This window comes from Mustela lutreola, chromosome 3 (assembly GCF_030435805.1).
Source record: "Mustela lutreola isolate mMusLut2 chromosome 3, mMusLut2.pri, whole genome shotgun sequence".
NCBI lineage: Eukaryota > Metazoa > Chordata > Mammalia > Carnivora > Mustelidae > Mustela > Mustela lutreola.
The window spans coordinates 96,374,954-96,401,795 of NC_081292.1; the positions used below are offsets into that span (position 1 = coordinate 96,374,954).

Here is a 26,842-nt window from a genome sequence, read left to right on the forward strand (position 1 = left end):
AAATACCCATTAGTTCACAATGATATAAATAACTGAATAAAAACAAGGAGGAGGAAAAGAGTTGAGCCTCTTGTGCGTGAAAATTCCAAATAACTTACATAGTTAATCCACCCTCAAGAATGTGGAGCGTAACTCCCCACCCCTTAAGTGTGGGTTCTGCTTCATGACTTCCTTCCTAAGAGTACACTATGAAAAAAGGGGGAGAGAGTAGCCTTACACTGGAGAACTCCAACATGGCCTCAACCTGGTGACCAAGGTCAATATCAGATCATGTTGATAATGTATATCCTTGCTGTGATGTGATGAAATGACACTTTATTCTGTGATCCTCTTCCCCAAATCCCATAAAACCAAAACCAATCATGAGAAACACATCAGATAAATCCCAATTGCATGACATTCTACAAACTATCATAAAATTTCTCATCAAAACACTGGCTCCGGGCGCCTGGGTGGCTCAGTGGGTTAAGCCGCTGCCTTCGGCTCAGGTCATGATCTCAGGGTCCTGGGATCGAGTCCCGCATCGGGCTCTCTGCTCAGCGGGGAGCCTGCTTCCCTTCCTCTCTCTCTACCTGCCTCTCTGTCTACTTGTGATTTCTCTCTGTCAAATAAATAAATAAAAAATCTTTAAAAAAAAAAAAAAAAAAAAAAAAACACTGGCTCCAAGAAGACTGGAAAAAGATCCTGACAGTGCTGAAGTGGGGGGAAACTGAATTCACTACCCAGCCAATGCCTCATTATAAACAAAAGCATGAAATGAAGATAAATAATATTTTAATTTCTCCATAGATCTCAGAAAGAAAAAAAGAACTCTTTACCATTCTACAAATGTGGAAACCAAGTAATAAATACTTACTAGGAAATGTGAAAATCCAGGCTACCTTAAGTTAAACTTGACATATTATAAGGAATACCAGCATTTCCTTGTGGAGGTGATTAAAACCTGCCATCTTCTTGTATTTTACTGAATGAATGAATTATGAAATGCCAAAAGAACAAAAAATACATCTATGCATACTGTATTAAAAACCAAAACTATATTCTTAGGGAAAACAGATCAATGTTTAATTCTGCCCTCCTCTCTGGGCACCATCAAGACCGATTCACAAATATTGTCATTTCTACATAAACTCTACTATACTGTACTTTCCCTCTCATAGGAAGAAAAAAACAAGAGATGAAATTAGCTTTGTCCAATAGGAGCACAGGTACAGTATTATTTGAAATCAAAGAAAGGATATGTTTAATATACTTTAATTCATACTGGTATGTTGTTTAGTGCTCATATGCTATACAAAGCTTGACAGTAAAAAATTTGGACTAAACCTGACCTATTTAAACATTGGATGTCAGGGCACCTGGGTGGCTCAGTGGGTTAAAGCCTCTGCCTTCGGCTCAGGTCATGATCTGCTCAGCAGGGAGCCTGCTTCTCCCTTTCTCTCTGCCTGCCTCTCTGCCTACTTGTTATTTCTGTCTGTCGAATAAATAAATAAAAATCTTTAAAAGAAAAAAAAAATTGGATGTCATTTAACCAGTTATGGGCTTCTGTAATTTATTTAACCCTTGCTAAGTCTTAAAATTTTCAAGTGTAAAATGTAGGTTACTCAACTAACAGGTTATTTCAGAAATTAAATGAGATATATAAATAATTCAGTGTCATGCCTGGTACCCATTTTGAATAGACAATTAAAAAAAGCTCTTATTTTGATCCAATCTCTGCCTTCAAAAATTTCACCATGGGGACAGATATTTCCATAGTTAGTTATCCAGCAAGAGCTGTTCCTACGATGACAGAGGATAGGAAAGCAGAAAATGGCTTGATTTAAAAATACTCCCACAAAGTAAGACTTCTTAAGACTTTGCTAAATTTTGGGGCACCTGGGTGGCTCAGTGGGTTGGGCCGCTGCCTTCGGCTCAGGTCGTGATCTCAGGGTCCTGGGATCGAGTCCCGCATCGGGCTCTCTGCTCAGCAGGGAGCCTGCTTCCTCCTTTCTCTCTCTGCCTGCCTCTCTGCCTACTTGTAATCTCTCTCTGTCAAATAAATAAATAAAATCTTTAAAAAAAAAAAAAAAAACTTTGCTAAATTTCAGTTTTCAAATGACCTCTGAGAAAAGAACACTGAGCTCTAACTACCAACATCCAACCCATCCAAGATTAGCCTGGATCTAATGCCATTTCTCTCTCAGAACTGGAAAGTCTAAAATGGGAGTCACCATTGCCTTTATTACTTTGTCTATGTTTTAAGTAACTAAGAAAGATGGGTAATATTTTCAGGTAACTATTGATTCCACTAGCCTAAAATGCAGTCTCCAAAACAGACTTATTTTTATATTTATGGAGTAAATGTTCAATGATTCTCTCTACATTTTTTTCTATTTTTAAAGAATATTAACTCATTTCTAGGGAGAAAGAGACCTACAGGAAAGATATGAGGTTTAACTCAAGTGTCTTTCAGTGACTTTAATTACTTACCTCTAAATCACCCATTGCCATGAATTCTTTCAACCTTCAAATACACGATTAAAAACTTAAATACGGGGGCACCTGGGTGGCTCAGTTGGTTAAGCAACTGCCTTTGGCTCAGGTCATGATCCTGGAGCCCCAGGATCAAGTCCCACATCCGGCTCCCTGATCAGCGGGGAGTCTGCTTCTCACTCTGACTTCTCCCCTCTCATACTCTCTTTCTCTTTCTCTCTCTAATAAATAAATAAAATATTTTTTTAAAAAAGTAAATATGTATCATTTCTTAAGAATGGAAAAACGATACAAGTAGGAATACCAGGAGGAAAGTAACAAATTGTTTCAAGGTCACTAATGTGAAAAAGAAATTATATCTTGAAATAAATGATGATTTTAGTACTAAATGAAATGGTGTATGCAAGGCCCTTCCAAAGTTACTTTCAAAGGATTACAGTGGATGTACTTATTTCCCAAGACTGATACTGACCACTAATTTTATTAAAATTTCAAAAACATTGGGCGCCTGGGTGGCTCAGTGGGTTAAGCCTCTGCCTTCGGCTCAGGTCATGATCTCAGGGTCCTGGGATCGAGTCCCACATCGGGCTCTCTGCTTGGTCTCTCTCTGCCAAATAAATAAATAAAATCTTTTTTTAAAAATTCAAAGAAATTTAACCCAAATGTAAGCATTTTCCAAAAAGAAATGGGCTTATTACTGAGGAATAAACCAGAATGGAAAAAAATAAAATCCAAAACACAGAGAAGACTGTTAGAGGCCTTAAAAAGACAGGAGCACCTGGTTAGCTCAATCAGAAAAGCATGTGACTCTTGATCTCAGGGTGATGAATTTAAACCCCAAAAGGGATAAACCTGGGGGGAAGGGAGGAGGCTCTAAGCTCCATGACAGCTCAGTGACCAAGGCTGTGATGTTGTAATGAGGATAATTACAGAACCCTCTATAAAGCCACTTGTCCAGGCCCCTGCTGACTTCTCATTTATATAAAACAGCTACCCTCAGCTAAAGCCAGACAAGTGCTTTCTAAACAAAGCAAAGTAAGTCTTGGAAGAAACCCAATAGGATTTAAGACTGGAGAAGAAAGCAGCACAAAGCTTGTGCCAATGCTAAGACCTGAAGGAAGAACAGAAGGAAAGAGCAATAGAGAAGAGACAGTAGAGAGAAAGATGAGGGAGAGAAGAGAAAGCCATCCCATCTGAGAGTGATGTAAACCAAGCATTCCACCTCACAATACAATCCACTTAACTGTGGCTTGTGGCAGTTACCACATACTCCTCCCACCCAGCTCACTAAAACACACACACACACACACACACACACAGAGTCCATGGTGAGGGCTACTATCCAGGGGAAAAGCCTTTTGGGTAAATGGCCTTACTCAAACTGTAAAAGAAATGGAAGAGCTACTTATCTACCAATACAAATCTTCATTCAAATTTAACCAACCAGGGATCACTAGACATTTGAAAAAAGTCAAACAGGAAGAAAAAGAAAGGCCAGGAAAAAGATTAAGGGAAAACAAATCAGAATAAGACCAAACCAAACCACTCAAATACCCCAATTCTTATGCTAAAAGTGTGAAGGGGTATATTCACTTAAAACAAACAACAAAACAAGTCACTATGAAAAATGAAAATACCAGAGAACCACTAGATCTTGGAAATTAAACACAGTGGCTAAAATAAAAATTTCATCAGAAGGGCTAGATAACAGGGTAGGCATGACTGAAGATAGTATTCTGGAAAATCAAAGAAAAAAGAAAAACCCTTTGAATGAAATAAAGATTTGGAATTGTAGATTAAAGCGAGTGGAAAAAGACAGATGTCTAAAATACTTACACCTCAGTGTGGGTGACAGCAAAACAGAAGTTCCCAGAGAGAGAGATCATTTCAAAATCATTCAGAGAGGAAAGCCAGATTATATAGACAAAATAATGAAAATCAGAACAGCATCTGATATTGATAGATAATGGAGGCCTTCACAATTCTGAGGTAAAGGATTTAGAGCCAAGAATTCACAACCCAAACAAACAGTCAAGCACGATGGCAAATTATACATCTCGCCACACATAAGAATTTTGAAATTTACTTCCAAGCAGTTTCTTTAAAGGAAAATTTTTTATGTCCGGTATGACTGCAGACACTGGCACAGAAGACAATTCAAAGCAGAGCAAAAAGTCAGAGAACCAGCTACAGAATGTCTTCAAAAATTTAAAAAAAAAAAAAAAATCCATGTAATATAACTGCAAAATTAAAGTCTTTTAAAAAGCTATGATAAGGGGCGCCTGGGTGGCTCAGTGGGTTAAAGCCTCTGCCTTCGGCTCGGGTCATGATCCCGGGGTCCTGGGATCGAGCCCCGCATGGGGCTCTCTGCTCTGCAGGGAGCCTGCTAACTCCTCTCTCTCTCTCTGCCTGCCTCTCTGCCTACTTGTGATCTCTGTCTGTCAAATAAATAAATAAAATCTTTAAAAAAAAAAAAAAAAAAAAAAAAAAAAAAAAAAAAAAAGCTATGATAAGGGGCGCCTGGGTGGCTCACTGGGTTAAAGCCTCTGCCTTTGGCTCAGGTCATGGTCCCAGGGTCCTGGGATGAAGCTCCGCATCGCATCGGGCTTTCTGCTCAGCGGGGAGCCTGCTTCCTCGCCTCTGCCTGCTTGTGATCTCTGTCAAATAAATAAATAAAATCTTTTTTTTAATAAATAAATTAAAATAAAAGCTATGATAAGAGTTTTTAGTGACATTACAAAAAAAGAGGAAGTAATTAGAAATTGCAAGGAAAAATGAAGCGAAACTAAAATTCCTGACAATGTCTAAAAGTAAAGGGAGAGGAGAAAGAAGTAGAGAGACACTGAGGGGCATGGACTTCTTCATTACCATAATGGTGAGTAAGTCAAGGGAAGTTGCCTCAGGTTGATGGCCCCAAAAACTAACAAACTAAGAACATTAAAAGCTAGAGAAAACAATCAAAGCCACCACAATGTGTAATAAAACCCAGGAGGCAGAAGGCACAGTTGGTGGTGTAAGTACACAAAACTCTTCATCTTTCATGAAAAGAAGTAAATAGACACAAAGTCATACAGATATACCATGAAATGTATTATTTTAAATTCTGATGGTAACCACAGGAACAAAAACAAGTTAGTTTAAAAACTTATCTCTGGCGAGTGGTCAAGGATTGGCAGATTTTCACATTTCAAATTCTATCCTGTTATGATGTTGGAAAAAACACCTTACCATGTGAGCAGATTATAATTTTTAAAAATAAGATTACATTCTTAAGTGGTGGAAAAATCCTGTATTATCTTTAGTTTTTGGCTAGACCACAACATCCTTAAGCTTTATCATTAATGACTCCAGGACCATAAGGACAACTAAAAAGTATCTCCCAAAAGTTTAAAGGTTCATACTCTTTGATCCACCAGGTTCATAGCTGTCTATCCTAAAGGAAAATTTACATGAGTGGCAGCAAATACAAATTACAGAAAGCTTAGTATACAACTCTTAGTAAAAACCTTGGAAATCCTAAACATCAATGAGAATGGTTAAGTAAGTTATGGCAGATACATGCTATGGAATGTTATAGTTACCAAAACAAATCCAGGGTAGTAATGATACAAAAAGATGACTATGATATATTGTATTATAAGAAAAGCAAAACAGCAAAGAATTTATGTATGTGGTATAATCCCATTTCATGTAGTTTTTTTAGTTTGTCTGTTTGTTTTAAAGTATCTTCTTGTATAGGTTTAAAAACTGTGGAAACAAACACACCATTAATAGAATAGTGATGAACTCTGGATGTGAGATTGGAAAAGGGTAGAGACACTGACTTTTTACTTCTATTTGTGTGAACTTTCCATGAATGTTTACTAATTACCTTTGTAAAGGAAGAAAATTCTCAAGAAGATAACTTCCACATTAATCTCACCCAGATCTTTCCTTACCTTTCCACCCCTCTGTTCCCCCAACACTGTTGTACCACAGATCTCAGCCTTCCATACGGCACATGGTGGGAAAGTGTGAATCCAGACCTTACAGTACTCTCCGAATCTTACTTCCATGTGATACAGAATATACTCCTTGCCATGCATGACTGATGGGAAAAAAATGCATCTTAATGCTGCATTTAGTCTTCAGCTTGGTTGGTTACAGAATGACACTGCTAATAAAGCCAAGGTTGCAAGTGATATCCCCACATAGATCAATTAACTGTTTGTTATGTGGTCAGTCTGCTTTTGTTTTTATCATCTGTCATATTCCTGGGGACAGGACAACAAGATGTGGAAAGAACAAAGTAAATCCATTTTAACTAGTGGGAACACATTGATAGTGGGCTTCAGTCTAATGGTTGTATTCTGAAAAACACATGTGCGCATATGTATGACCACAGTTTACAAATTTCGTTGCTAGTCGACTGCCCATAGTCACTGAATTGTGTCATCAGTGTTTCCCAGAGAGAGAATGCTGGTTAGCCAAGTATCTGCAGCAACACTGCCTGTCTACACTCTGTGGGAGTAGTGTGATGTTGGGGTGTGTGGGACCACGACGTTCTCAGTTTCTGTTAATTTCCATCTTTAGCCATCACACTGAATAAAAATTCAGTCATGTGGCAAGGTAAAGGCTTCGCAAACTTAACTGTGCTTGAAGAGTTTTTCTTTCACTACTTATTTTTAAAGACAACAATAAAAGGAGAAAAATCGAAGACTAAACAACAGAATAAATGAGGACTTACAAAGTGACCACAGTGCCAGTTATATAAATATCTCTAACAATGAAATAGTAGATTCTGATCTAAATTTAAAAAGTCTATTAAAAATGCCCAAATAGGGGCGCCTGGGTGGCTCAGTGGGTTAAGCCTCTGCCTTGAACTCAGGTCATGATCCCAGGGTCCTGGGATCAAGGCCTGCATCTGGCTCTCTGCTCAGCGGGGAGCTTGCTTCCCCCTCCCCCTCTGCCTGCCTCTCTGCCTGCTTGTGATCTGTCAAATAAATAAAATCTTAAAAAAAAAAAAAAAATGCCCAAATAAACAACTCACACCACAAAGATGTATCATGTTTTTTTGGACTTTATATTTTTTCAGGATATTGTAAACCTAGTAAAAAGCAGCAATGAAAGGAAGATTCTGCTATAGATCTGTAGAATAACGCAGTGTATCTTATGCTCACTGAGTATCAACTGACCTAACTAGAACTCAAAAAAAACCAGCTAGTGGTTCTCAGGAAGACTCAAATTGTTAGGTATTCAAAAAGCAAACAAGCAAGCCATAAACAAAGGAAAAGAACAGAATTTGGGGGACAGTGCAAGAGGAATGGTGGGAGTGAAGTGTTGCCTTCAGGGAATACGGTGGCTCTGATATGACAGTGGAAGCAAAGTATGCGGACTTGTACAAATAAAGCTTTAAAAAAAAGTCATAGTTATATTTCAATGTTATTTATTTAAATGTGGCTTACAATACAATTGATTTTATCAGTGACACTTCTAATCCTAAGAACCCTTACTGAAAATAGAATGATCGTGTATAATATCCCATCCCAACAGTTGATCTAATCATCTCCTCTTAAACCCTTTATAATAACTTTCCTAATCAGTTCCAAACTCCTTTTAAGTCAAATTCACTTCAATATGTCACTTTCTTTACACCAGCTTTCCTTGCACATATGCAACTTAAGCAACACATATTTACTTCATGCCTGCCACGTGAGCAGTGGCATCTTCTGTGTACTTCTTCTGGGATCCTCACAACAACCCTGTGAGGTAGGTATCATTAGCCCCACTTGACAGAGGAAGAAACACAAACTCAGAGACACTTGCTCAGTGGCAGAGCTGGGACTCAAAGCCAGAACTGCTGACTCTCAGATGAGTTATGACTGCCCCAAGTAAAAACTACGACTGTACCTAGAATTCTAAAGCAGCTGGAGAAGAGGATCGATAGTAGTAAGGTTCTGCTTCCTTGTCACTTACCACTGTAAACAGCAATTACAATATATTCTCCTATCATTAAATTTTGAAGGTAACAATACACAAAATAAAATTTACTCATCCCATTTTATAGGGAAAAAAAATGACATACTGCAAATAGACTTGTAGTCATCATTAATTATAAAAAGACATAGTAAACTGGAATTAATCTACATCAATCCTCCTGGTAAATGGATAGTTATAAATTAGATATATATATGCAAATCTACTGGTTATTATAAATAATATATATAAATAATTCTGTGGGGATCATGATAGTGGGCTGCTGCACAGATTTACTTTCAAAACACAAAACCTTATCCAGGAACTTTAACCAAGGGAATGTACCACAAACCTACATGGCTAAATAATATGAAGACACGTCCTGGTATCTACACTAATTTAGACACTGATAAAAAATGGTTATGTGAGGAGTTCCCTACTAATCCTGAAATCTGTGGTAACTCTGGAATCCCTTTTCCTATGCAAAATGTACTGTACTTGGTAAGTAAGATCTAAATGATAGTCCAATATAGTATGTTTAAAACTTAAAACATTCTTCTAATGGTCTTTAGGAAAAAAATCTTATTTTGAAATGTTACCACCCTTAGTTGTGTCCAAATCAACCAAACTCAGAATTTGCTACTACTGCTCTACCAAAAGCTCCAAGATATAAAAAGTTTTGTAGTCTAAATCCTTTCTTAAAGGATCTCATAAACATTCAAAGGTATTATATAGCTATGAAGACTTCCATGAGGGGCGCCTGGGTGGCTCAGTGGGTTAAGCCGCTGCCTTCGGCTCAGGTCATGATCTCAGGGTCCTGGGATCGAGTCCCGCATCGGGCTCTCTGCTCAGCGGGGAGCCTGCTTCCCTTCCTCTCTCTCTACCTGCCTCTCCGTCTACTTGTGATTTCTCTCTGTCAAATAAATAAATAAAATCTTTAAAATGCAAACTATTAAAAAAAAATAGACTTCCATGACCAAATATGACTATGTTCTTTATTTCTAAAGGAAAATTCCCAAATCTAGTAGTATCATATGGAGAAAACTGGTTTGCCTATAATGTATTTTGTCTAACAGAACCGGACATTTTGCATTCTCTCATATTGTGACTCTACCCAAATGTGCTCTAGAATTTTGATAAGTACTCATAGTTAGGGGCGCCTGGGTGGCTCAGTGGGTTAAAGCCTCTGCCTTCGGCTCAGGTCATGATCCCAGGGTCCTGGAATCGAGCCCCACATCGGGCTCTCTGCTCAGCAGGGAGCCTGCTTCCTCCCTGCTCTCTCTGCCTGCCTCTCTGCCTACTTGGGATCTCTGTCTGTCAAATAAATAAAATCTTAAAAAAAAAAAAAGTACTCATAGTTAAGTATTAACTACAAAAATAACTTTTCTAGCTCTAAAACTTACTCAATTTTTACCAAATGATAAAGAGATTCAGTATTGAGAATACCCTCAACTTACTATTCAAAATGAAGATACAAAAGAAGCCTATCTTGCAGTTTACTGTATCAATTTTTTTCTGAATACCTCCGCATTTAGAGGTATCTCTGGATTTGTATGAACAGATGCTCCATAAATATCTGATTTTTAAAAGTTACCACTTTTAAAGTTACAAAAACTATAAAACTACCTTATTAATCATAGGAGCAGTCTTCAGTGTACTATTAATACAATAATGCAGTGCTTATTCTAGAATATATATAAAATGAAAAGACTATTAAAACTGATGTTTTTAAAACAAAAATCAGCAATCAATAGTACTGCTTATGAAGATAGGAATGGCTATTTGACACCCTCCACCATATCCATGGCCTGGCACTTAATAAACACTACTGTTTGAATAAATGAATCAATATAAATTTTTACTTAATGGTCTCTGATGAACATGACTAAGACGGACAATGGAGCTGTGAAAACACAGGCCATTGTTCACCTTAAGTCAATCTAACAATCATAAGGAATTTTTACAATTATTATAATCTTTAATTGTAAAGTATTTGACAGAGTTCTTAAGTCTTAAAACCTTTAAAATCTCTTTGGTATTTACTGCCTTGTATTAACATAGACAACATAGAAAATGAATAGTTGACTCTTCCCAGATGGAAAAAAAACTCCTGAAGCACTACGAACCAATCCCTGGACACTAAATTTAGTGGGATAAACCCTAGAATCCCCCAGACTAATGCAAAAACTCACACATCTTACTTCTTTTATTAAAAAAGAACATACTCATATTTTACCCATTAACTGCTCTAGCCAGCTGAAAACTGGTATGCATGACATGCTTCCCAATTGCCATTTTGTAAAAACATAACTACTGGTAACACTGAAGCTTGTAGTGACATGCCCAATGTCATTGCTACTGAATCCTGAGCTAACAACACCAACCTCACTCTGCCCCCCATCCAACTGGTTCCTATATAGTGAAAAGCCAGTTGGATTTAAATGCTTTTAAGAAAGATTAAAAAAATAGTAATAATAAAAATAAAAAGGTAGTCCCTGACTGCTGAGAACTAATCTGATACTCACAATTAAGTCTCAATGTTATTACAGACTGATCTGACATTTATAGCTACCCATTTTGTTCCCCTGATCCCACTAGACAACTCTGAGACCAGGATGAAGTCAAACAAAAACAAGGTCACTATACAACCCACAAAATACCAAACATCTTTCTTATACTAAATGAGTGACAGCCCTCACTTCCTTGAACCCTCCCCCAAATTACCCAATGTCCAAATCCTATAATATAATAATCTCCATGGTCTGTATTCTTTGCTGCAGAGAGTATAAATCCAACTTGTTCAATTACAAGTGTGCTCCTGGTGGTCTCTGAATGAAGGGTACTGACCCTTTTAAATACTAATGGTGGGCGCCTGGGTGGCTGAGTGGGTTAAAGCCGCTGCCTTCAGCTCAGGTCATGGTCTCAGGGTCCTGGGATCAAGTCCCGCATCGGGCTCTCTGCTCAGCAGGGAGCCTGCTTCCTCCTCTCTCTCTGCCTGCCTCTCTGCCTACTTGTGATATGCGTCTGTCAAATAAATAAATATTAAAAAAAAAATACTAATGGTGGAATGAAAACAGACTACATGCTGACATTGGTTACAAAATAACTCTAATATATGGCTTAACTAATACACATCTCAGGGGCGCCTGGGTGGCTCAGTGGGTTAAGCCGCTGCCTTCGGCTCAGGTCATGATCTCAGGGTCCTGGGATCGAGTCCCGCATCGGGCTCTCTGCTCGGCGGAGAGCCTGCTTCCCTTCCTCTCTCTCTGCCTGCCTCTCTGCCTACTTGTGATCTCTCTCTGTCAAATAAATAAATAAAATCTTAAAAAAAAAAAAAAAATACACATCTCAAAATTCACAGAGAGGGCAGCTTTGGATAACTTTGGTACAAGACTTCTTCCACTTTGCTTTTAATGTCAAGACTATGCTAAAATATTTGTGTTGAAAAGTTCAGATAAAATAAAAAGCATTAATGACAATCACACTGAAAATCATTAAAGCATAAAAGAAAAGCCCATCTAGCAATGTTAATTAGGAAAATGAGCAGGAGGAGTTCACCAAGAGTCATTTCAATGGGAAGCATACTCAATATATGGACTATACCTAGATGCAGAAGTATTTTAAAACAAGGACTCCAATAAAATATCCAACAATAAAGACAAAGATATAAGGAAAAGGTGGAACAGGATAACTTTTTCTTTAAGTAGTGTTCACTGTAACACTACAGTGTTACTGTGTAACACTGTATAATAAATCTGGATAATAGGCTAGATATGCAAGGAAAGCAAGATTTTAGTATACGTTCTTTCACTAAAGACTTTTTTTTTACTGGGCAAAATCTCCCACTTAGCAGCTGAATGTTATTTTTATAAGTAGGAATCATATCAGAGGTATAAAAACGAAGAATGCCAACTTAGAACAAACAAGTTTTTATAACACAAACAAATCTACTATTGACACCAGGATGACTCATAACTTTATGTTTAACAAAGTCTTGAAGAACTTGAGGGGAATAATAAATTTGTTTAAAAGCCCCTTTCTGCCCCAAAGATAAGACAGAAAACACGTTTTAAACTATCAACTGTATAATCAGCTTTTTAGAAACTTAAGAAAATAAAGTACCCATTACTCACCTTTCAGATAAAACTGAAAGACTTTTATGTCTGGGGTGGGGACATGGGGTATAAGTCACTTCCCCAAGTACCTATTGTGTCCTTCCTGGACCTGGAAGATGTTAAGCTTGGAGCATGACGTAAGAGTCATTATCTTCAAAGGTACTTAATTTCTTAGAACCTGCACTGTTTGGGAGTTTTGGTTGAGAGAGAAAGTATTTTCATTACCACTGCCCTATTTTCATCACTACTATACTATCTGTATAGCACATAAAGTGTTATATACATTACAATCCTGTTAAGATAGGCATTGCCACTTACTTCTTATGAACCATGAAAACCTTGTTAGCCAACAAGTAGGAGGAGCAATGATTCAAATTCATCTTGGGATGCCAACAAGCAATTCAAAACTATACCTTCGATGTAACAATGAGAACCAGTTTTTTTTAATTATGTAAAAGCTGTTCAAAGATAATATATATTATACCAAGTAATGCCTGTGTACTTACAGTAGAAAAAGAAAGTTTGTGGTCTCCTGGAATCCATGTAAAGGAGTTATTAGATCTTTCAGAGAACAATGGGCTAAATATTCTAAGTTACATTTTATAGTAGACATGTATCTTTCCACCTGTAGCAGTAATCCAGTTAAGAACAACCTTTCCACTAACTCTAGCCCCCTCTGTAAATCACTTCTACAACTTTTTTAGAAGAGCTTTATGGCCCAGTAAACTTACGCACATTTAATTAAAATGTGATTCTACAATAATAAAAACACCAAAATGTTGGCAACTGTCTCTTTACAGTGTAAACCTAACAATTCCAAGTTTTATTCTTTATGATGAATCACAGTCCATGGCGTACCTCCTTCAGCACTGCAACTTTCCTCTTTCAAATACTTTTCATCTGATAAGCATTAATACCTAGTTCCTAAATCAGAACTGTGTCATTCTCTTACTCCCTCACTGCAGGAGGACAGCAGTTTTCTTTTTTTTCCCCTTAAATAAAGGTCCAGGGGTGGGGCACTTGGGTGGTTCAGTCAGTTGAGTGTCTGCCTGCACCTCGGGTCATGATCCTGTGTTCCTTGGATCGAGACCCAAGTCATGCTCCCTGCTCAGTAGGGAGTCTCTGCTTCTCCCTCTCCCTGCCAACCCCCCAGCTCATGTGCTCTATCAAATAAATAAAAGCTTAAAAAAAAAAAAAAATCCAGGAACAATTGGGGGGCTCAGTTGGTTAAGTATCTGACTTGATTTCGGTTTCAAGTCATGATCTCAGGGTTGTGAGATGGAGGGGCTCTGCACTGGGTGTGGAACCTGCTTAAGGTTCTTTCCCTCCTTCTGCCTCTCCCCTAACCCCAAAATGCAAATGTGCTATTTCTTTAAAAAAAAAAAAAAAAAATTCCAAGAGGCACCTGGGTGGCTCAGCTGATGAAGCAATCAACGTTTGATTTTTGCTCAGGTCAGGATCTCAGGTCCTAGAATCAAGTCCCATCCTGGGCTCCACATTCAGCAAAGAGTCGGCTTGTCCCTCTCCCTCCCCGCTTTGTTCCTGTGCCCCATCATGTGCTCATTCTCTCAAATAAATAAATAAAATCTTCAGAAGTCTGAAATACTAAAAAATAAAGAAACCTAAGTTTAAAACAGTCCATTCAAGGAGTGAAAGTACTTTATAGTTACTGATTTAATAACTTCTCTGCTAGAATAAACCAAATTAAAAATGCCTAGCAAATTCTCGTGAAGGATTTTTGTTTTAATAAACATTTATTTTTACCCAGAAGACCCTTGGTAATAATTTACACTTGTACAACACATTAAAACATTAAATCTATAAAACTAAAAATGTTCTCAAAATTCAGATAATACATTTTTAAAAATACAAATGGAATAGTTTCCATAAATTTCTAGAAAATGATAATTTCACCATTCCAAAAACACATAAAATATTAGTATCACCCAACTTCTCCAGTATTTAACATTCAGGGCCTACAGAGAGAGCATTATAACTGGGCACCATACTGTATGATCTCAAAAAAGCAGAATTTAAGTTCAGGAATCACTAAACTTACAGTGCTCCTTAATTCCTAATGTCTCCTTTAGTATCACCCTATTTGCTCTTAGAATCACTTTATCAGTTTATCTGCTACATCCTAGGTAAGGGTTTAGCTCCCACCCTCCAACAACCTCCACCAAAGACTTTTGAGCTAACACAGGTTACACCCCAGCCAGTATGCTGGCACCTGAGAAGTTTGATGAGATGGGGCAGAGTGGGTGGATAAGGAGGTCCAAACAGATGATATAAGGTTTCTATATTTAAGTCTCACCCCCAGGGACAGAAAATACATAGAATGACAGTTCCCCCAAGATTCCTAATTTACTACTGATCCCTTACTAGTCAAAGATCACAAAGAGAAAGTCAAAGATCACAAAGACATTCTACCAGACTTATCACTAGCTAATCCAATTTTATTACTAAATGGATTTAGAAATTAATTACTGTGATTAAATTTGGTCAATAGGAAAACAACTGTTCTTCCCCCAGAGAAAAATAAATGCTGTCCCAAAGAAACAGTCTAGACACCAATGACCACAGTCTGTGGCAGTAGGATGAGCTGTGAAGACTTGATTTTCGGTGTATTCAGCATTCTCATTCACCATGGTGCTTGCCCAACTGACAAAACATATTTGAAGAAATAAAAGAACTAGGGAAATATTGGAAATGCTGCTGAAGGGTCAAGGCCATGCCTTGAATTTTTATTGACATGGTAACCATTAAATAATTGATTCATCTAACAATTAAAATAGAATCTTTAAATGCTTCCATAGGAGATCTTTTTTTAAAAGGCCAATTCTTAGTGTTGAATTTTTTCCACCTGAAAACATTAGAAAATCATGACAACTTGTTTAAACAAGTGGTCATATTTATGGACTACCTGAAAACAGAAACATGTACAATTCCAACAACTAATGATAATGGCTGAAAAACATTTTTTTAAAAGACTTTATTTTTTTATTTGACAGAGGGCAAGAGATCACAAGCAGGCAGAGAAGCTGGGGTCGGAGGGAGCAGGCTCCCTGCTGAGCAGAGAGCCCGATGCAGGGCTTGATCCCAGGGCTCGATCCCAGGACCCTGAGACCATGACCTGAGCTGAAGGCAGAGGCTTTAACCCACTGAGCCACCCACGTGCCCCTGAAAAACATTCAGATGAGAAAAGTAAAATACACTTTTGAAGAAACCACTTTTATCCTTAAATGGGCAGAAAGATGGAAGCAGGCTCTGAAATTAGCTTTGGAAATGAGGTAATAGCTGACATTAATTGAATATTCTTTATGGCACTAAATGCTTCTCATGAATTAACCTATTTAATTCTCACAACTACTCAGGAAGGTCAGTACTATTACTAATCCCCATTACACAGATGGGAATAAAGACACAGTAATGCCCCAATGTTCCATGGCTGCTAAGGGCTAACTGTGACCTAATATCCAGATTCCAGAGCCTGTGACTGTAATAATACACAATACTATCTCTTCATATACTAACTTTTGTTGTGTTGCTTTAAGTAGCAGGAAACCAGTAAAAGAAGTTAATCTGAAAAAATAATAAAACATTGAAAACAGAGGCAGGGTGCCTCGCTTGCTCAGTGGATAGAGCATGTCACTCTTGATCTTGGGGTTATGAGGTACAGCCCACACTGGGAGTAGAGCTTGCGTACTTACATAAATAAATAAATAAATGAAATTTCGAGGGGAAATTCTTAAAAATTGATGTTTAATTTTTTTTTTATTTTATTTATTTGACAGAGAGAGAGATCACAAGCAGGCAGAGAGAGAGGGGGAAGCAAGCTCCCCGCTGAGCAGAGAGCCCGATGCAGGACTCGATCCCAGGACGCTTGGATCATGACCTGAGCCGAAGGCAGCGGCTCAACCCACTGAGCCACCCAGGCGCCCTGATGTTTAATTTTTTAAAAAGAGGCAAGTCAAGGAAATTAAGGCAACTGTACATAAGGGAAAGGAATATGAAAAAAAACACAAAAGGACAAAAGAGAAAATTCAAAAAAAAAAAAAAAAACAGTGGAAAAAGGGAAATTAATGAAAATAGGTATCTCTCAATGTCTCAATTACCTAATAAAAGGGTTGGATGGAGAAAAGGTATGAAGGAATCTTTAGAGTGCTGTAAATATTCTATATCTTCACTGATAATGTCCACTATGCATAAAGCTTTATTTTGTTGTTTTAAAGATTTTATTTAATTGACACAGAAAGAGAGGGAACACAAGCAGGGAGTAGAAGAGGAAGAAGCAGGATTCCCGCAGAGCAGGGAACCCAGTGCAGGGTTCCATCCCGGACCATGAGATCATGACCTAAGCCAAAGGCAGACGCTTAACGACTGAGCCACCCAGGCAACCTGCATCAAGCTTTTTTAAACAGACACCAGTGCACACTCTGAGAGAAAACTCTTTACAAAATGCTCATTATAGGGTATTATTGCCTCCACTGAAAATCAGTAGTTTGGAGTTAAGTCATTCTATAACAAAATTTTTTTAAAAAGAACTACTAGAGGGGTGGTTCAAGAAAATTACAGCCAAACCATAATAGGCAATCTTTTTTTTTTTTTTAAGATTTATTTATTTATTTGACAGATAGAAATCACAAGGCAGAGAGGCAGGCAGAGAGAGAAAGGGGGAAGCAGGCTCACACTGAGCAGAGAGCCCAATATGGGGCTCGATCCCAGGACCCTGGGACCATGACCTGAGCCGAAGGCAGAGGCTTTAACCCACTGAGCCACCCAGGCACCCCCATAATAGGCAATCTTTTGAACTAGTCTGAAGATCATGGCAGAGGATCATGGCTTTATAACTACATGACCTGAAGACCATTTCCAACATAAGTTTCCACTGGATGTTTGTTACCAGTAAGGCAAAACTGTTGAGAGAGCTGCAAGGTTCTTTACTTGGCCTCTGTCCTATTTAACATTTTTAAATTAATCTCGATGGCGTGCTTGGCAAAGTACAGGTGATCCAAGACTGGGAGTTCTCTAGATGTTAGGATTCAAGAAGATACTATGATGTTAAATTTAATAAACATAAATTTAACATGTACAATTTTAAAGAGATGAATGTTAAGTCTAGTATTTAGGTTTTTGATCTCAATTCTATAGCCTACTAGAATGGTTTATGAGTTTACATAAATACAAATGTAGGCTTTTAAGGATTAGTATGAATTCATGTGGTGTTGTGCCCTCTGTCATTTAGTAAGAATGGATATTCAGAATGGTGAACCTTAATTCTTGATGAGAGATGCTCAGAATGGTGAAGGATCAGGAAATCATGAAAAAGAGTAAAGGGAAATGTAGTATTCAACTTGAATAAGAGGGACTTAAGAGAAATTCTGTCATTTTCAAATATTTAAAGGATTATGTATAAAGATATGGTTAAATTTACTGTATACAGATCTAGAATAAAGGGGGTAGGGAGGATATTAAGACATCGTATTTGGATTTAATTATGGAAACTTTTTCCTAGAAAGAAAAGAGAAAGAGCTGTTCTTTGAGCTCTTAAGCCTTCCTTGGCTCAGACTGGGAGGTTTAGCTTGCCAACTGTCAGAAAGATTACAAAAGGCATTCCGTTTACAGATGGATGGTTCTGAGCAGGAGAAACTCTACCTACCCCTTGTCAAAAGCACCACAGGCCCCCTGTGGTGGCTGTGCCTTCCTGGTGCTCCCTAGGGACTAATAAAACATTTTAAAATATCAGCAAGTTAAAGCAGATACAATTCACTGGGCTAATAATCCAAGTAACATGTGGTATTCTAAAACCATCCTAATAAGGGTAACATTCTCTCAAAGAGAATTATATTAAAGTATCTACAAAGGGAAAAAAAACAGAGGGTTCAACAGACTGGCTTTGAGAAACTGATTAGTGTACTTGGGAGAAATTAAGACTAGCTTATAAAACAATCATAAAAAAAAGGATAAATCACCTAGAGACTACCGTTTCTTTTTTATTTTATTTACTTTTTCTTAAAAAGATTTTATTTATTTATTTGACAGAGAGAGAGAGATCACAGGTAGGCAGAGAGCCAGGCGGGGGCGGGGATGGGGGGGGCAGGCTGCCCACTGAGCAGAGAGCCCTACACCCCACTCAATCCCAGGATCCTGAGATCACTGACCTGAGCCAAAGGCAGAGGCTTAAGTCACTGAGCCACCCAGGCGCCCCGATTTTATTTACTTATTTGACAGAGCACGCACACATGCGAGTGTGTACAAGCAAGGGGAGTGGTAGGGAGAGGGAGAAGCAGACTCTCCACCAAGCAGAGCCTGACACAGGGCTCAATCCCAGGGTCCCAGATCATGACCTAAGCAGAAGGCAGATGTTTAACTAACTAAGCTACCCAGGAGCCCCCATTTCTTTCTTTAAATAGAAATTCTTTTTCTGGTCTCTGTAACTAAAGAGATCATAGCACCATAGGTGCTTCTTAAAAATTCCTGAGATATGACTTAAACTTAATTTGTTTTAAGATTTACTTATTTATTTGACAGAGAGAGAATATGACTAGGGGGAGCAGCAGGCAGAGGGAGAGGGAGAAGCAGGCTCCCTGCTGAGCAGGGAGCCCCACACAGGGCTCGGTCCTAGAACCCCAAGACCATGACCGAGCTAAAGGTAGACACCCAACTGATCCACCCATGCACCCCTTAAATAAAATGGTTTTCTAGTATATCATTAAAGTAAAGGGAAAGGGGTGCCTGGGTGGCTGTCATTAAGCATCTACCTTTGGCTCAGGTCCTGATCCCAGGGTCCTAGCACATTAGGCCCCCTGCTCTGTGAGAAGCCTGCTTCTCCCTCTCCTACTCCTCCTGCTTGTGTTCCTGCTCTGGTTATCTGTCAAATAAATAAAATACTTTAAATATTTTAAAAATACAGTAAAGGGGAAAAACTGACTTAAGGGAAAAAAAAGTATTTGTTTTGGTACTTAACTGCCCTCATTGACAAGTAACTATTTTTTTTCTTTAAATCTTTTTTTTTTTTAAGATTTCATTTATTTTATTTTTTTTTTTTTTAAGATTTTATTTATTTATTTATTTGTCAGAGAGAGAGTGAGTGAGAGCGAGCACAGGCAGACAGAGTGGAAGGCAGAGGCAGACGGAGAAGCAGGCTCCCTGCGGAGCAAGGAGCCTGATGCGGGACTCGATCCCAGGACGCTGGGATCATGACCTGAGCCGAAGGCAGCTGCTTAACCAACTGAGCCACCCAGGCGTCCCTAAGATTTCATTTATTTATTTGACAGAGATCACAAGTAGGCAGAGAGGCAGGCAGAGAGGGAGAGAGGAGGAAGCAGGCTAGCCACTGAGCAGAGAGCCCGATGCGGAGCTCGATCCCAGGACCCTGAGATCATGACCTGAGCTGAAGGCAGAGGCTCAACCCACTGAGCCACCCAGGCGCCCTGATAAGTAACTATTTTTGATGATACCATACTTTAGTTGCATAAGGATCTACCAACTAAAAATGAAAAAGCCAAAAGTATATTACATATATATCTAATTTTATGGCTCTTTCCAAAGCTCTGAATTTTAGCTTTAAAAACTACCAAAGGGGGTGCCTGGGTGGCTCGGGTGGTTAAGCAGCTGCCTTTGGCTCAGGTCATGATCCCAGGGTCCTGGAATAGAGCCCCAGGTTAGGCTCCCTACTCAGCGGGGAACCTGCTTCTGCCTCTCTCTCTGCAGGTCCCCCTCCCCCTACAGCTCCCTCTGCTTGTGCTCTGTCAAATAAATGAATAAAATCTTAAAGGAAAAAAAAACTACTACAAACCTAGTTAGCTGGGAAGCTCTAAAAATATAACCAGGTAACTAATTCATCAGCAAATGGAAATTTTGGCCTCACTCAAAATAAACTGAAGCAGATAATCATAGAATAATTACTGCAAAGATGCAGACTCTTTCTAAAAATCAAATGCCTGAATTATTATTCACAGTGATTTGTAACTGTCAGAAAACCAGCATCTTTATATACAAGTGTGTCTGGGAATTGCTCTTGACTCTTAACTAACACACTATGACAGCAGCAGTGAGCAGATCTGACATCCCAAGAAAGGTACAAATCTATTTTCAGCAAGTTTTTGCTATATTATGTGCAGCATTTAAAATAAATACTGAGATAGAAAGAACAAAGCCCAATACAAAAATCTAAAACAATTCCTGCAAAAATGTAAATGTACCATATAAAATGAACGTTTCAGAACCCTACCACGCTAATTTTTTCAACTGTGCTTTAGGGTGTTATTAAGACTTAGTAATAAGTCTTTTTCTTCTCATAATATACTCAGATGATTCTTTACATATGAGAACCTACCACAATCCAATCTTCTCAGGAAAGCAGAGGGAAACGAGCCTTAAAACAAACTCTTCCTCAAAATAAGGTAACACAGACAGAAAATCAGCGTCCATATGTAAAATACGTTTATGCATGATTCTTTGGATGATTAAGTAAGATGTGCTTGAAGAGCTTTTTATATTGATATATGCTATATTAGCGGAAGGCATTATTCCTACATAGGCTATTTTATTTTTTTTTTTTTAAAGATTTTATTTATTTATTTGACAGAGAGATCACAAGTAGGCAGAGAGGCAGGCAGAGAGAGAGAGAGGAGGAAGCAGGCTCCCTGCTGAGCAGAGAGCCCGATGCGGGACTCGATCCCAGGACTCTGAGATCATGACCTGAGCCGAAGGCAGCGGCTTAACCCACTGAGCCACCCAGGCACCCTACATAGGCTATTTTAAACGAAGCTGGGCATTTCTATGCTTTTCTTAGGGAGAACAGACAGGATCTTCTTGTAGGATGTTTTGTAAACACGGTACAAGTAGGTCCATTAATCTTGAACTATATCTCTTGCCAATTCTACTTTAATAAGTAAAATTATTTTCAGTAAAAAGCATCAAAGATTTCTGGAACACTCAACTTCATAAACATGTCTTCACATAGTTCAAAACACACTGCTGAACCAAAAGATCTTTGCAAAGGGGTTGATCTCATTTATTGAAGACCACAGTCAATGCAATAAGGAAGGGATACACAGAGACTTACCAAAGGTACTAAAAATATTCTTTTTCTTAAGTTGTGCATACTCAGGGGTTCAATTCCTCTCCATGAGGGGTATATCCAAACACTGAAAACAGACTTTACCTCCTAAGTAAGTCTCAGTATAACTCCTTATGCCCATGTTCTATTTACATAAACTAGCATGTATCTTATAACCCATTTAGTTTCAACTACTCATTGTAGTATCATTTTTCTATTGTTAAATATATCCTACACTGAACTCCTATAACCTACATGGACAGTTTTGGGCTTTTTTAGAAGACTGTTATTTATTTATTTATCAGAGAGAAAGAGAAAGAGCACAACCAGGGGGAGCAGCAGGCAAAGGGAGAAGCAGGCTCCCCACTGCGCAAGGATACACTCCCAGGTTCAGGACTCGATCCCAGAACCCTGGGATCATGACCTGAACTGGAGGCAGACACCTAACCGACTGAGCCACCCAGGTGTCCCACCTACATGGACAAATTTAAAGACGAATGATACAATGAACTTGAGCACCTAAATCAGTTCCCTCTACCTACACCCTTCTCCTCTCACCAAAAAACTCTATAATTCTGTCATCACAGCTAAGAAAAACATCATTACACCCATGCTGATATTACTTTTCAAACAGAAAAGAGGCAGTTTAACACAGTGGTTCAGTATCAACTCTGGCCCTAAAAACCTGGGTTCAAATCCCAGCCCCACCTCTTACAAGCTACCTGACCTTAAGGCAAGTTTACTTAACTTTTTGTATCTTGGTTACCCATTTGTAAAATGTCAAACAAACAGTATTTAGCATAGGGTTACCAAGAAAATTAAATGAAGTTATCACAACAGGGCTGCCTGGGTTGCTCAGCTGGGTAAGCATCCAACTCTATTTCCACTCAGGCCATGATCTCAGGGTCATGAGACAGAGCCCCAAGCTGGGTTCCATGCTTAAGATTCTCTCCCTGAGGGGCACCTGGGTGGCTCAGTCAGTTAAGAGGCTGCCTTCAGGGGCGCCTGGGTGGCTCAGTGGGTTAAAGCCTCTGCCTTCGGCTAAGGTCATGATCCCAGGGTCCTGGGTACCACATTGGGATCCCTGCTCAGCTGGGACCTTACTTCTCCCTCCCCCCTGTTTGCTGTTCTACCTACTTATGCTCTCAATCTGTCAAATAAATAAATAAGAGATTCTCTCTCTGCTTCTTCCTCTACCCCTCCCCTGACCCTCCCACCCTGGCTCATGCTCTCTCGTAAAAGAAAAAAAAAAGTTCTTAGAATATGCCTGATACATACGAGTGTAAGGTATCAGCTATTGTTAAAACCAAGAAGGTAAAACAAAATGAGAGCATGCTCAAACTCTGTAAACTGGGTTCTTTTGAAGAGTATTATGCTTCTCACTAAAGTTTACTTCACTTTTCTTTTTGATTCTGTGTTTTCAACCTTTCTCATGTACATTTCAGCTAGTGATCTGCTTCTAACTCTATACAGATAAAACTATCTTTCTAACACTATCAAGACTCTTCTCCCATATTCTCCACCATCTTCAGTGTGTGAAAATAACTTCCCTACTAAACTTTAAGAAGCATGAGGAAAGGTGTCGTACCTTAAAAAGATTCTTCTACTAATGGGAGCATACATAGAGCATATGGTCATTAATTAAATAAATGGATTTTAATGCCTCCATTTCACTGAGAGTCAAATGCAATAAATATCAGTACATTAGAAGCTCACTTAGATTCGTGTACTTCTGGTTCTTAAATGTTCTTCTACTCCCAGCCCACAAATTAAGTGCTCTAAGTAATAATGGGAAAAAAGGATAACTGTGTATAAATTATGCTGACCTACATATGTTTTAGTAATGAGTGGCACACAATACTTCTCAATTTTTCAGTATATTCAATTTCATACCTATGGACCAATCAAGATCTTTTGAGTAGCAAATCTCCTAAAAATAAATCTGTACTCATTTGAACCTTAAAAAATACTGATGACTTTCTCTTGTGTAACTACTTCCTTTTCCAAAAAGTACACAAACAATCTCAGAAAGGACACTAAAAAGCAACTATAAATTCTGCAGTCAACAGTATGGTATTATGGTTTCCACCATGCACAAGGATCCTATATGCTTACAGCTGATGGTGTACATTAAGAAGACATGACAGAGTGCTCGCTTCAGCATACTAAATGTACTAAAAAAAGAAGACATGATAGTTATCTTCAAACACTTAAAGGGCTGCCATGAAGAAAGTATAAACTCAATTTTTTTGTGTTCCTGAGGTAGGACAAGTCATACAGAAGCAGATTTCTTTTTTTTTTTTTTTTTAAGATTTTATTTATTTATTTGACAGAGAGAAATCACAAGCAGATGGAGAGGCAGGCAGAGGTGGGGGGGGGGGGGGAAGCAGGCTCCCCGCCGAGCAGAGATCCCGATGCGGGACTCGATCCCATGACCCTGAGATCATGACCTGAGCCGAAGGCAGTGGCTCAACCCACTGAGCCACCCAGGCGCCCCCAGAAGCAGATTTCTGATACAATGAAAGAACTTTCTAAAACTTAAAGCTATCTAAAAATTGGAAAAAGAATCACTTAATGTAGTGAATACTGTAAAACTAGAAATGTTTATGAATAGAAGACTGTATGTTAGGAATGACATAGAAAAGGTAAGTATTTGATAAAAAGAGCTAAACTACATGATCATAAACATCACCTTCATTTAAAATGTTCTTAGCTTTTCCCTTAGGTGCCTGTGTGGCTCAGTCGTTAAGTGCCTGCCTTCGGCTTGGGTCATGATCCCAGGGTCCTAGGATCAAGCCCTGCATCAGGCTCCCTGCTCAGAGGTAAGCCTGCTTTTCCCTCTCTCACTCCCCCTGCTTTTGTTCCCTCTCTCACTGTGTCTCTGTCAAATAAATAAAATCTTTTTTAAAAACTAAAAATTAAAATTAAATGTTCTTAGATTTTAATACTTAAACCCAAGTTGGGGTGCCTGGGTGGCTCAGTCTGCATTCAGCTCAGGTCATGTTCCCAGTCTCCTGGGGATCAAGCCTCGAGTAGGGCTCCCTTGATCAGGGGGAGCCTGCTTCTCCCTCTCACTTTCCTGCTTCCCCTCCTTGTTCTCTTTCACTCGCTCTCTCTCATAAATAAATAATCTTTTAAAAAATACTTAAACCCAAGTTTTGGTCTGATGTACAACACTAACATTATGCAAGACTATGGTTAACTGTCCAATGTTTAAGTCTGTGTAAGCTAGCTGAACATCATCCCTTCATAGAGACCAACTGACATTTTATTTTATTTTATTTTATTTTTAATTTATTTGACAGAGATCACAGGTAGGCAGAGAGAGAGGAAGGAAAGCAGGCTCCCTGCTGAGCAGAGAGCCCAATGCGGGGCTCAATCCCAGGACCCTGCGACCATGACCTGAGCCGAAAGCAGAGGTTTTAACCCACTGAGCCACCCAGGCGCCCCCCAACTGACATTTTAGATAGTTGAAGCTCCTATCCTTATCTGTTTGACTTTGTGACCCAATTTTCTATGTATAAAGCTCAATTAAATTTACTTGAAATTTTATATGAAGAATTTTAGATCAGGCTTGAGACAACTGGAATCCACAAGTGAAGGATAGGAAAATTTTAACCGTTTCACTGTTTTATAATCACCACTAAAATTCAGAGAATTTAGAAAAATGAGGAATAACAGAAAATGGATAAAAGGAATCTAATAACATCTACTACATCAGACTTTCTATTAGAACTACTATTTGGGTGGTATAAAACTTGGCTTATATATTCATATTGGTCCCAGATACCCATTGAGGTACTAAGAAAAAAGGGAGCAAAAATCATGAGTAAGCTAAGCTAGAATATGCATCCTAGAAGTACATGGAGATTCATTATACTTTTGTACATGTTAGAAAATTCCACAGCAAAAATTAAAGTAAAAAGAGCTCCCCACATAAAAAATAAAATTCAGCTATCGAATAACACAGGCAGGATGCTGGTTTATTTTTTAAGCCAAAGGAATAACAAATAATACTTCAGCATCCATTTCATCTTATCCAAATTTGCCTCAACTCAAATCTGAAAATATTTAGCAGCTAGAGTATCTCACACATAGACTCTAAATTTCAGAGGAAAAGTTCTTAAGTACTACCTAGAAACTGTTTCATTACCAAAACTGAATAATATTTCACTGGAACATGGAAGTGAAAAATATTACCACATAGGTTTTCTTTTATTTAATCCAAGATGCATAGTAGTTTTATGTAAGACTTCATAATTATTATAGTCCAATATAAAAATAATTGTCTTGATACTTTAGTATAATTATTGTGTTTCCTCTATATTTCTTGCGATTTTCAAACCTAGAAAAAGCTATCCATCTTATGTCTGTTTAACAGCTAAGACTTCCATTAAGAGTGAGAAAAGCTGCAATATTAGCGTACCATTAGGCTAGATTCTAAGTCCTGAATCTGAACTTATTTACCTTGAACATGTCACTTAAGTCTGCTGGGTTATGATTCTCATCCATAAAGTAATTCCAGCTAAATGATTCTAAAGACTCCATCTAGTTCTGAACTGTACAATATTATAATGTTCATAGTATCCTCCTTCAATGATAGGTACTATATCCTTATGCTAGCTATCACCATAAAGCACTGTGGATGAACCCACACAAAACGTGCAAAGCCAGAAACATGTGAACAAACGTGAATTAAAAGAAAAAAAAAATACTGGCTTGAAATATGGGTTAAACATTAAGGGCATTTACTTTCTTATCTAGAAAGCATCAACACTATTACAGGCTGTAAACTAAGCTCTGGAGTGTTGTTAAAATTCAACCAAGACTCTTGAATAGAAAGGAAAATCTCTAAATAGTAATTACTTGACACCCAGTGTCTGTGGCACCCATTTGCCTACCCAGCATTTATGAGAGGAAGATGTTACTCTTATGGGATACTGGAATCAAGAGTATAGAGTAGCATATACTCTTTGTTAAATCAGTACAAGTTCAAATTAAGCAGTTCAGAACACTACCTTCCTAGTTAACAATGAACTAATGAGATTAAATGTTTTTATTAATGTAAATTTCTATTTCAATATCTGTATTACATATATAAACAGAGTTAATTCCCTAACTCTAGCACCCACTGACTTTACATAAACGGTAGAGATAAACTGTTAGTATTTCAACAGCTCCACTTAATGAAGTCTGAAACTAAGTTAATCCAAGTAAAAAATATGGATTTCTT

The 26,842-nt window shown here is 38.3% G+C and overlaps 1 protein-coding gene across 7 annotated transcripts in view; it reads right to left on the reverse strand.

Annotated features, from left to right (window-relative positions):
* WDR33 (WD repeat domain 33) overlaps positions 1-26,842 on the reverse strand; it is a 122,513-nt gene that overhangs the window by 37,587 nt on the left and 58,084 nt on the right. The window contains exon 8 of one of the 7 annotated variants that reach the window (XM_059166524.1): positions 2,776-3,082. The exons of 5 other annotated variants lie outside the window; for them this stretch is intronic. In XM_059166524.1, coding sequence (XP_059022507.1) covers positions 3,033-3,082 — 50 coding nt within the window. In that variant the 3' untranslated portion in view covers positions 2,776-3,032. Of the gene's footprint in view, positions 1-2,775; positions 3,083-5,015; positions 5,133-26,842 lie in introns of those variants that run through there. One more of the 7 variants, XM_059166522.1, reaches the window with a different exon arrangement.